A 12,490-nucleotide genomic window follows, 5' to 3' on the forward strand; every position below is an offset into this window, starting at 1 on the left:
TTATATCCTCCTTGTCTCCGGGTTGGTGCTGTCGGTATCACATATCTCGCGATAATTTGGTTATCTCCTTTAAATTAGAAGAAATGGTACTCTTTTTATTTTGAGTTAAACGTTTTAATATGCCACTATAATGCTTTAAAAAAAGCAATAAAAATATAATTGAATCTAAGTAGTGAGTAAAAAGGTGTCTCAAAAGCACCACGAAAGGAGGTAGGCTTTGAATGGAACGCGTTCCCGCGAGGTTTCGTTTAGTTTAGTTGAGTAAATGCCACGTCTTATTCTCAGCCACCAGCATCATCAACGTAGGCAGAAATATTGGTAGTTCTGAGCCCAGGACAGACGGTTATCAAGTGGCCGACACTCGGTGATATCTGGCACGATCTGGTAAGATTTTAATCTTTATTTTTTTCTATTATCATGTTGCATTCAGACATGTTGCTTCTGCTGCAGCAACATGCTAGCAAGTTTAGTAACTAGCTAGCTAGCCAGCTAGCAGACTTTCCTAACAGCTAATTGAAACCTGCGGTCAGTGGTCCTCTTTGAGCGACTTTTGCTGTTTACTTTGAGATTAAAGTTGATGCTCTCCACAGGGATTATCCACTTTCACCCACCAAACAGTGAGCAAATAAACAATCACAAGAGAAGACAAAGCTAGCTCAATCAAAGTCAGATTACCTTCACTTCATTGTATCGTCACAGCTAAAATGATACGGTTGCAAGCACACATCAGCAGATGCTGGTGCACATACATACACATGCAGCGATGTATTACAGTATTATATCAAAGCAAACCAGCTAAAAGCACAAAAAACACAAGCTACAAAGTTTTCATTTTGATTTGAAGAGCTTCAGTCTGGAGTTACAGCAGTGGACAGTTGCAACGGCTTCATGCAAACTCCGATGAATTAAGCATAATTCGCTGTTATCTTGATCAGTTCACTGATCAATCGCCACATTTGGTGCGGATCCCATTTCTTACTGGAAATGCGTCCTAAGACGCACGGAATGACATACGTAGTCATATATTAATAGGTTAGGCTTATTAAGGCTTATTTTTGACGTCTCAGATCTTGGAGAATAGCTCAAATCCTGCATTTAAAGAAAGTGCTCGTTTCTGCAGTAACTTGTTGCACTGTCTGTACATGCGTAGTTTCTAATTTCCTCTTGAAATACCTTGGATGTCACGCAAACTGTTTGGGCCAAAGATTGATTCTGACTCATACTCTGTTCTTCTTGTGATTTTTAAACTCGCCATGAACAGAACGTGATCCTAAAATATGGCTAGATGTTTACTGATTAAATAAAGATAACATTGAGGACTATGCTCAATAACTTGTTGCACTGTCTGTACATGCGTAGACAGTGCAACAAAGAGTGACTGGGGATTTGTGCTTCAACAGGAAACCTACGTCATAACCACAAACCCCTCTGAATCCTATGCTATAACCTACAACATAACCAAACATGCACCTAACTACACATCGGCTCTACGCAGCGCACAACTGTTTTAACTGTCCTGTTGAGTACAGTCAATTCAATAAGAGAATAACAATCATCATCTCACTATAAGGAATAGTATTAATCATAGCATCAATATAAAGACTCACAAATGTCAGCAAATTCCTGGGGAGAGACTGGTGAAACAAAAGGGAATGTATAAAGAAGTGAAAAAAGCTTAACACAAATATGTTTGCAAGAAATGATCAAAACAAAGGGTGGGCACCCAGGAGGAAAAGAAGTCCCAACATTGTATCTGGTTCTAACAAACCACCATATATAAAACATCAGGACATGACCACAAAGAAATTAACACATAATGCACCAGGCACAAGCATAAATGCCAGTAGAGTTCAGCAACTTACACAGGTTACGTCGTAGGCTCTACAAAGACGGCCTGAGACTAACTGAGAAGCTTTGAGTGTAGATGTAAACATGCCCTCTGAGTTACAGCCATAACTGTATATAAATGAGGAACATAACCATTATTGCATCACCCATTGGTCTTGGATTCTTCTTGTTAAAGTTTCAGTGTTCTGTATTTGACTTCTGCCATGTTAGTTTTTTGGAGCAGGAAGTTACTATATTTGGAGTAGAAGGTGGTAGTTATCAGCTGATGCTAGCTTGGTTACCAAGCTGCATTTTTAAACTGCTTAATATAGATGAGACTAGTAAAGTATTACAATTTCATTGACAATTGTTCAATAAGGCAATAACAACACAAACTGAGTCATGAGGTCCAGTTCAGTGACTCAAAGTGTGGTCCACCCGACCCTGATCAGCTGCATTTCCCTGTCTGTCAGCAGCCTTAATCTTAAGCCTGAAGAAAATTAAACTGCAGTGTTACAAACAGATTGACCCTTTGTTGTTAAGGATGTGGAAACTGTCCACAGAAGGGAATTTCATAGTTAATTTTGCATCAAACCTTTAAAGATTTTCTTAATGTCATTTGGTTGGACAGTTTAAACTTAGAGTCTGTTTCTTCACCCTCACTTTGGCTTCAGTTTTGATGCTGCTGGGTTTTTATTTATTAGATGTCTTCTTCTCTTTTCTCTACATCCCAGGGTTTTAATATGGGCTGTTTACGTCTGCTGGCATTGACATTGGCAACATCTGCAGTACTGTTGTTAGCATCCCATTTTGCCACTGCTCACAGCCATTCCCATGGTGACCATGGACATACCCACGGCCACCATCACCACCACCACGGCCACTCACACGGCGAGGATGACCACCATGGGCACTCCCATGGCTCTCAGGTGAAGATGTTCCATGGAGCAAGCAAGTGGAGCGCTGAGGCCAACCTGCAGGAAGAGGAGCACGATCACGGCCACGGCCACTCTCATGATCACGGCCATGATCACGGCCACGATCACGGACACGGCCACTCTCATGATCACGGCCACGATCACGGACACGGCCACTCTCATGATCATGGGCATGAGCATGCTCATCATGAGAATGTTGTTCGAGTACACAAGGAGGGAGGTGGACACGAGCACTCACACGGAGGGGAGAGGACGAAGAGGGAGGCGGGCAAAGAGAAGAGGAACATGGTGGAGCTCTGGACACAGGTGAGTGACTGCTTGTTTAGGTTCAGCAGTTGGGTTTGAAGACAAATTAATCATAGTGGTATAAACCTGTTTTTCCTGCTGATGATTTGAGTACGTTGATACAATGTTCACATCTCAGTCTCTATAAAGCATGAAGACAAGAAACGTCTGTCTCATAAGCCACAGCTTTCAAATGTCAGATTCAAACTTTTCTGTGAATAATAACAATAAATGGGTCATAGCCACAGCCTAAGAAAAACTATATTATTATACTCTTATAAGTCCTTTTGTTAAATACACTTTATTTTTAGTAAAAAAAAAACAGTTTAGAAAACAATATGAAAATACACAGATTATTTAGATAATTAACAAATGTTCATTTTACCATTTATCATCGCCAGTAATCACATGTATTTAATCAGATTACATTTTGTGTGTAAAGAAGAAACATCAACCTTTTACTGCACTGTAAATTCAGTCATCACAATATGTTTACAAATCAAACAAAATATGTCATTAATTATTTTCTCTGATTATCTCTTTGATGCTTGAAAAGAAAAACGTTTGCCATTGTACACAAAACTGTGCAACTGTTCCTAGACTGCAGGTAGGTCTGTCAGAGCGCTCTACACCTTTATTGGCATTACTTCAGATGTGTTGCATAAACAGACAAGAATGTGATAATAAAAAGCAAACTGCACTCTTTCCACAAATGGCAATCCACCGCTCCCAGCACAACATCAAAGCTCTTCAAAACAACATGCTAACCTTTGTTATACACTTTTATGATACTATCACAAAGCTGGTAGTGAGATACACAGTATGATGCTCAAGCCAAGTGTCAATCCCAACTAAGCAGCAAAGGCTTCATAAATGAAATTGCTTTTTAAAGCCTTAGTTTGTAGTGTGAGGTCTGTTATTGCAAGCTGTTGATCATGTTTTACATTCTTTTCAAATTATAGTTGTGCAGCAAAGCAGCAGGATTCTTGAGACAAAATCAGACTCGTTATGATCTCATAATGAATTGAATTGTGGAGGTTTGCACAACTGAGTGATATCTATGCAACTTATTGTGTGCCTTTATCTGTATCTTCTCTAAAGAGTTTCCCTGGCTCTCGTTTGTTTCTTATTTTGAGGAACTTGAATGCGCTGTCTGTTCCCTGAATGACTCACAGCCTTGCAGTGGTGCATTGTTACTACTGAAGAACAAAGTTGGAGTTACAGTCGGCATCCAAATGGCTCCTTGGTGCTGTATCTGTCTGAGCCAGAAGCTCTTTAGTTTTGTTTTCCAGTCATCAGCTCTGTGCTGACAGATCCGAAAACCTCAGAATATTATATTTTATCCTTATATATTATATTATATTTGTATCCTTTCCTTTTTTTCCCTCTCCTAGTTTATATATTTTCCTTCATGTTTCTTCTTTAGTGAGTTAAGGATTATCTTTTACATGAATACAAAGCATTTGAAATTTAAACACCCTCCTTCATCTTTGTCTGCAGGCTGTCGGAGCCACCCTGCTCATTAGTGCAGCTCCCTTCCTCATCCTGTTTCTGATCCCAGTTCAGTCCAACAGCGACCAGCACCAGAATCTGCTCAAAGTGCTGCTGAGCTTCGCATCTGGTGGATTGCTGGGTGACGCCTTCCTCCACCTCATACCACATGCTCTGGGTGAGTACGAGTTCCATTCTCATTTCCTTTTTCTTTTCTTTTTTTTTTGCTGTAGGTTTATGTAAGTGAAGGTTTTAAGTATTTATAAAGTGTTTCAAATATGCTCACATTAATCACAAAGATTGTATGACAGAGACAATAGTTTTTAATTGATTACAGTGATATTCAGTCCAGTGATTTTGCACGTCGGGCACTGAAAAAGTAAACACATATGTACAGCGAGAGATGTTGCAACAGTTGGAAAATATGACACTTTGTGGAAAAAAGTAAGGTTGTAGTTGGGCAAAGTCTTTGCGTCTGGTTTTGACTTCTTCTCTTCCTGTATCAGCACTTATGTGGTGTTATTGTCCAAGTGGCGACACCTGTCGTTCAGGAGAATACTGCAGCGGCTAAATAGAAGTGACTGCGTGATGATGTTGCGGCGGCGTGCTACGCGACCCATGCGGAGGGTATACTGGTGCCTTTACAGCTTTGGCACTCCTGTCAAAGCCATAATTGCCTGTGATGGTAAAATGAGCAGCTCGGTATCTCTGTTGGTTTTAACTTTTAGATTTGTTAAACAGCTGAGAGAGAAAAACAGAGCAGCACGATCCTCACTTTGTCTTTCTGACGTCTCCTCGTGTCATATTTGTTTTGCACAGAGCCCCACTCACATCACGGAGATGGGGATCATGGACACTCGCATGCAACTGAAGAGTCACATGACCACGGCCACTCTCACGGTATGCATTAATGGGATTTCCTTTTTTTAATGTTGCCTGTGTGTTGTCTGGTTATTTGCGGGTGATTTAAAAAAAAAAAAAAAAAACAGTTTCTGAAGCCAAGCAGAGCTCATGAAGCAGTGCTCCCTATTCCCTACCTGCATAGGAGCGGCCCACGGTCATATGATGTCTGTGGGTCTTTGGGTTCTCGGTGGGATCATCGCTTTCCTAGTGGTGGAAAAATTTGTGCGTCTGCTGAAGGGAGGACATGGCCACGGACACTCCCATGGACACTCTCACGGTACGCTGGAGGAAACTCTTCTTTTGATCAAACTCTTTTAAATTGCCCTAAAAGATCAGTTGTGTACAAAACCAGATTTCTGCATGTAGTAAATGTTATTTTGTTGCTGTTTTCAGTTCAGAAGTCTGTCTTTTGTAAAACTGCATGTTCACTAGATTCCCCAGCTTTATTCTCTGTAAGTGTTTTGAACTTTGTTCTGTGTGGCTTTTTCAGTTGCTGCCAAAGAGAAGGACAGTGATGGAGAGGAGGAAAAGGAGAAGAAGAAGAAGGAGAAGAAAGAAAGCAAAGATCAGAAACCATCAAAGAAAGAGGAGAAAAAGAGTACAGGTGAAGGACTGAAGTGTAGTTTCTGTGCTGAAGCAACTGATTTCAAACAGAATTTGAACCTGCACACACCCACACTTCTTTGAGCTTCTTAAAAATGCTGCTGCAGGACGTTCACTGATAGAGCCTGGTCACTGTGTGCGTCAGCCTGTGTTTGGCTTATTTTTACGAGTCATAACTACACAATAGTGGTAATAAAAATGACATTTTCTACTGTTTATTCACATTGCTGCCATCTTGGATTGTAAAGTTGGGTTGTGGTATTGCTGCTCTGACTTTTTAAGGGGGAAAACCCCCTTTGGCGAACTCTGAATTTCCAAATTCCCACTTTAGATGGAACTGGGATAGAATTAACGTGGCGCAGAGGTTGGATTCTTGATTGTCTGGAATCTGCAAAAATGTGCAGTTGAGGATAAAACAGAACATGTTCACATGTGAGATGGTGAACAGACTGGTACCAGGCAGTCTCCTATTCAAGTACTAACCAGGCCCGACCCTGCTTAGCTTCAGAGATCAGCTGTGTGTAACACAAAACAGAACCAAGCTGCAAACATGTTTTCTTGGTCTTTCAAAATCTGTTTGGAATCAAGTTTTTAATGTGCGTGTCAGAGGAAAGAATGTTCACATTTTTCTTGGGTTGTTCTTATTTAAGTTTTTTTTTTGGGAATCTTGAAACATAAAAAGCTCATTGTTTGCATCAATCCATGAGCCACTAAACACTTTACATATTCTTCGGGTCTTTATTGTTCCTTCCACTAATGCAGATATCAAGGTGTCTGGTTACCTAAACCTGGCAGCTGACTTCACACATAATTTCACTGATGGTTTGGCAATTGGAGCTTCATTCCTGGTTGGTCCAGCTGTGGGCACCGTCACCACCATCACCATCCTGCTTCATGAGGTCCCACATGAGATCGGAGACTTTGCCATCCTCATCCAGTCTGGCTGCACCAAGAGGAAGGTAACCACCAAATATGAAAAAGCTGCAAAAAGTCTCAAAATCGTTGACACAATGTACACACACTTGTCAGTATACTTAACAAAGTATAAACAAGCAGAAAACAACAACTACATACAAGGAGGAATTAATAAGAACTATTCAAACAAAGACAGCCTGTCTACATGCAGTTTTCTAATTTACACTGTAAAGCGTGTTCACCAGGAAATGGTTATCCACCCACATACTGACACATCTTGTCTCGTGGTCAGTTTAGTCTCTAAATGACAACCCAAACAGCATCCACAGTCATTAAATATGTAAAGCCACTGCTCCACCTTCCCCATAAAACACAGTGGAAAACCTGCTGTGGTCTGACTGGCAACTGTGCTTTTGAACCATGAAACTCTTGAATTTTGGTATAGAGGCCAAAAAGTCCTTGGATTTCTGTGTACAGTTCTCAGCACACTTTTAACTGAGTGAAACTGTAAAACTCCATAGTGGTGCTGAAAATAGAGAGAATAGACTAATCCTTCAATTGTCACACAAGGGTAAATTTGGTTGTATCAGCAGCAAAAAAAAAAAACAAACCACATACACAAACAGAACAAGACATGGAACAGAAACACACACAATTTTTACATATTTACATCATGGACAATAGTTACCAAAGCAGAGTACTGTACAGGTATTAAAATTATAGTGCAGATAAGGACAAAAAGTAGTAAACAAGCCAAACAAATATTTTTGGTACAAATTCACCCTGACTGTGTGATGCTGCTGTGCTCTTTGCGGATATGTACAGGGAAGCTGCTTTGGTCCACACATGCAAAACAAGCTTCCTCTTGCACTTTTCTTTCACAATAAAAGCCTTTGATATATGCACAGTATGACAGCTGTACTCTTGGAATATATGCAACATATTTAAAGCTAATTGTAAGATTTGAATAAACTCCTATCTCTGGTTTTAGCTTTAAAATAGAAAAAATATTTTTTCAATAGTAATTAAATATATATATATTTTTATTTTTAGTGTAGATTACCTAGTATGTGGTGCAAAAAATAGACATTTATATACTGGATTAAGAATGGGGACCAAAATATTCTGGTTCTCTTTAAAAGATTTTTAAAAATATATATAAAACTATAGAAAATTAATGAAGCATTGTCTTCTCCCTCCTTGCCTGCAGGCCATGTGTCTACAGCTGCTGACCGCTCTGGGAGCTCTGGCTGGGACAGCTTGCTCGCTGTTGGCTGAAGGTGTGGGTGCCGCTGCTACCGCCTGGATCCTGCCCTTCACGGCTGGCGGGTTCGTTTACATCGCCACAGTGACGGTGCTCCCAGAGCTGCTGGCGGGCCGCTCCAGTTTCGGCCAGTCTCTAATGGAAATTCTTGCCCTGCTGTTCGGAGTTGGCATGATGGTGCTGATCGCGGAGTACGAGTGAGGCGCTGCAGAGCGCACAGACTTCTTACGGCACAGGGGATGGAGAGACAGAGAGAAGAGGTCAAACGGTTAAAAAAGCCTTTTCACGTAGAGATCATGTGGATTATTTTTGTCAAAGCTGTGTTTCCTTGTTTGTTTCTTTTTTTTTTTTTTTAAATTGAGTTGTATTTTGGCACAAACGCCACTACTTGATGGAAAGTGGAAAAACTGATGTTTTTGTTGTGTAGTGTCTGTTTTTCTTAGCAGTTCATGCGCACATCCCTGATTTGTATAACTACTTTGTGGTTTTTGAGAGGAGTAGTGTTAACTTCTTGATTGTTAACACTGCTCCACTAAAGAAACTGACAGCTGGAAGAAATAACATGAGTGGAAGGATTTTTGGGAAAGGGAAGGACGTGGATGTGGACTCTTTCTGTACAACGGCTCAGTATCAACTTAACATCTTCACTACATCGACCATCCGGCCGCCATCTAACGACATGCTGAGCTGACAAGTAACTTCCCTCTAAGTCAGAAACATTTTCCATCTGAATCCATATCAGTTTAAGATGTAACAGGTCTTCTGTTCATTTCAAGGTTTGGTGAGTGAAAGAGTGGAGACAGTGCTGGTGTGGCTCTCACTGAAGTAACTCAGTGCTCTGTTCTACTTGATTAATATCTGTTTAGTTTGAATGTACCAAATCTCAATATTTTTACATTCCACACAATAAAAGTGAATGTGGCTTTTACGCATGTGCTACAAATGGCAACATAATTACTCTGAAATTATTAAACTCTCACCTGGTTGTTTGTTAAAGTAGAAGCAGTTTTCACATTCCTAACCAAACTATTTTTTTCAGCTGATGACAAAGAATAAATAAAACACTTGCAGCTGTTCTGAAATCCTCAATAAAGGGTAATTATTTTCAAAGTGTTGATGATTTTTCTGTATATTCTGTAATTGACCGTAACAAGATTATAATGAAATGGTTTTAAGTTGTTAGAAGTGATGTTACCAAACACAGAAATGTTTTTTGTGACTCTCCAAAAGTTGATTCTGTTCATCTGGACGTAGCGTTTTCAGTGGGAGAAAACGTTCAGATGAACAGAACCAACTTTTGGAGATGTACTTACCTGGATGATTGAGCATGCGTCAAGATGTTTTTTGTGACTATTTTCAGAAAAGACCACGAGAGGGAGTAAGAGATGTCTCGCGCAGCATTTGTTGTGCTTGACAGATCTCACGTCCTCAAATCATGTTAAAAGCACCTTAAAGGACATTTGCTAGACTTGTGAAGCAACACACTTGTGTGTTTGTGGGTTTATTTTTTTTTATTTCACAAGAGTTGCAGATAGTGGCAGAACAATCTGACCTAGATGACTGAGAACCTCCAAGGTTTCACAATGGTTTCAACCAAAACCTCTGCTGAGAATGACCCACGCCTTTTTCCACACCTTGGTGTATGTGGTGAGGTGCACGGCCAATAGGCCATTTGGTTTTATAAGAAAATAATCCTGGATGAGGGTTCAGTCACTTTCTTTCCAAGCTCCTTAGACCATAATCTCCAGATTTAACCATGTTTAGGCAAAATGGCTAATCGCAATTATTTATTTAGTTATTTTAGAATTCACTATAGACTCAGAAGGCAAGTTGTTTGGCAAAATAATTTTTTTTTTATATGGCTGCTCTGCGGTTTGCCACTAGATTTGATCAACTCTGTTGTGTAGCCAAACCATACCAATCAAACAGGTCACTCCCACCTGACCTACTTAGCTGATCTAATCTGGTCTTTCCTGCTCCACGACCTTCAAACAACTTTTCGTAAATGCAGTTTTAAAACGAGGAAAAGCTTGAAACAAAAACAAACTGAGCCTGTTGATGCACGCAAACCTACGAAATCTGTGAAAAAATTATTGATCTTTATACAACTGGTAGCTTTAAACAACAATAAGGTAACACTGTCATGTCACAATGTGACATGACATTTAGCTCTGTGCTGATTAATTCAGTCATCCTACTCTACACAGGCTGTCTTTTGGTGTGAGGGCTCTGCTACAAAGCAAGGTGTTGATCTTAAAGTCAAGAATTTTCTGTGTTACAAAAATTATTTTATTTCTACCTGGATAAATCACGATGGTAACTTATGCTGAACACATAACTTGGTCAGAATAAGGTTATGTTCTGAGTTTTGGCTCATCTAGAAGTTTTTTTTAATTTACGGCATATAATAAGTGTGATATAAATTTGGATTATCTGCCGGGGCTATATGTTTTATTTGTGCACCTTGTTAAGATGTAAGTTACTAACATAAAGAATGAAGCCCAGCTGCAATTTTACAGCAGTGCAAACTGTGCCTGCATTGCTAGAATTTGTATGTATTAATTTGGTGATGCAGAAAATGTCTATTTATTTTTTATATATTTTATGTAATCTGGTGCCAAGTCTCTTTTACAATGCTGGTATTGCAAGCTAGTAGAACACAGAAGACACAGAGGATACTTATTCAATCAGTAAAATTAAAATCACTTTGCTCTGAAGTGATTTCGAGCCTAATAAAGTGATTCCTTTGTTAGGCTGTAGGACAGCAATTTAATGTATAAATAATTCCAGTTTCAGAATTCTAATCTGTTGGCATCACACTGTAAATAAACAGAGACACAGAGTGTGTTGAATTTTATGTTCTTATAGATTTTTATGTGTAAGATGTTTATGACCATTTTATCATTGAATAACATCTCAGATTGGTGTGGGAGGCACTCACAGGGATCCGTTTGTGCATGTGCCTTGGTGTCACGTGACATGTGAGCCCGAAGCAGATAGCCGGGCTAAACAGTCGAAACTGATAACCACTATCGAAATCCATTATCTCCAATTGCAGTTTTAGATTAGGAATACATTCACTGACTCCCTCAGACATCGGTGCGTTGGTGGGTCTTTGTGTCCGGGGATGGGCGTCCAGGTACACACCGGCTCACTCCTTGGTGGCTGCTTATCGGGGCCTGGAGCCTGGGGCTCGCTCGGGTGACTTCGGGGGTGGGGTGCCCTCGGCCTCTCGGCCTGGGGCTCGGTCACTCTGGCACAGCTGGCTGCCGGCGGAGCTCACGGGCACGTCACTGCAACCCCCCCTGGCTTCTGCTCCGCGGCTGCTGAGTGACCCCTCATCTGGGACTCTCCTCAGCTTTTTCTGGGATAGTGGCGCGGCTGAGGGCCTCTGGATGTCTGGAGTTTTGATCTCCTCCATACTTGCTTCATGCCCTGGGGGACAGGGCTGTGGCTCCCCACACCCTCTAACAGATCATTACATGAAGGAACCTTTTAAAAACCAGCGTGTTCATGTTCACAGGTGTACACACGGGTGCTCACACACACAAACTACACCCTTTTTGGCTCCTACCTCAAAGCACACTGTGCGCTGTCGATCTTACGTGCTGCACAATAATGTTTAATATTTAGTATTTACAGTTATATTCCCATAGATCATCGTGATGTTGTTTATTATGTTGCTCTCATTTTCTTCTGCTTGTTTTCTTTTTTCATTCTCAACAGGTGAAATTAAAAAAGGAAAAAACAAAACAAAACACAATAACATGTAATATTTAGTATCTACTGTTAGCTAGTTTATTGTGATGGTGTTGTTTTTATTATGTTGCTCTTTGTTGTTTGTTTTCTCTTCTGGTTTTTTATCTCCATACAGGTGATCCAGGTGTTTTGTTTGTTTTTCTTTTTTTTTCTTCCCCCCTTTCTCACCGTCTGTTCTCCCCTCTATTTTTCTTTCTCTCCCTCTCTTTCTTTCATTCTTTCACCCTGTCCTATCCCCCAGTCATGTCTGTCCCGTCTTTAAAAAACAAAAATAAAATAAATACATAATTATAATAAAGGTCAATCAACTGGACCAATATGGCAAGGCCATGATGATCCACTTGGTAAAGTAAATCCACTTGGCATCTTTCTTGGCCTTCAGACAACAATTCTGATGGCTAAAGATCCAAACGGGACTGACAAAAAAAAATAAAAATACATTCACTGACTGATTTATCAAAGGAGTGGCATAAATGTGTTTCTCTTGAAAATATCTAACCTACAT

The 12,490-nt window shown here is 40.2% G+C and overlaps 1 protein-coding gene across 1 annotated transcript; it reads left to right on the forward strand.

Moving 5' to 3' along the window:
* Positions 1 to 105: 105 nt before the first annotated feature.
* slc39a7 (solute carrier family 39 member 7) lies at positions 106 to 9,341 on the forward strand. Its single transcript, XM_084919816.1, has 8 exons — positions 106 to 384; positions 2,562 to 3,071; positions 4,551 to 4,719; positions 5,361 to 5,441; positions 5,587 to 5,721; positions 5,935 to 6,048; positions 6,810 to 7,006; positions 8,173 to 9,341. The coding sequence occupies exons 2-8, from the start codon at positions 2,571 to 2,573 to the stop codon at positions 8,425 to 8,427; spliced, it is 1,452 nt and encodes a 483-aa protein (XP_084775942.1). The 5' UTR covers positions 106 to 384; positions 2,562 to 2,570; the 3' UTR covers positions 8,428 to 9,341.
* Positions 9,342 to 12,490: the final 3,149 nt, after the last annotated feature.

This window comes from Perissodus microlepis, chromosome 22 (genome assembly GCF_051167445.1).
Source record: "Perissodus microlepis isolate ML-2025 ecotype Zambia chromosome 22, ASM5116744v1, whole genome shotgun sequence".
NCBI classification, from domain to species: domain Eukaryota; kingdom Metazoa; phylum Chordata; class Actinopteri; order Cichliformes; family Cichlidae; genus Perissodus; species Perissodus microlepis.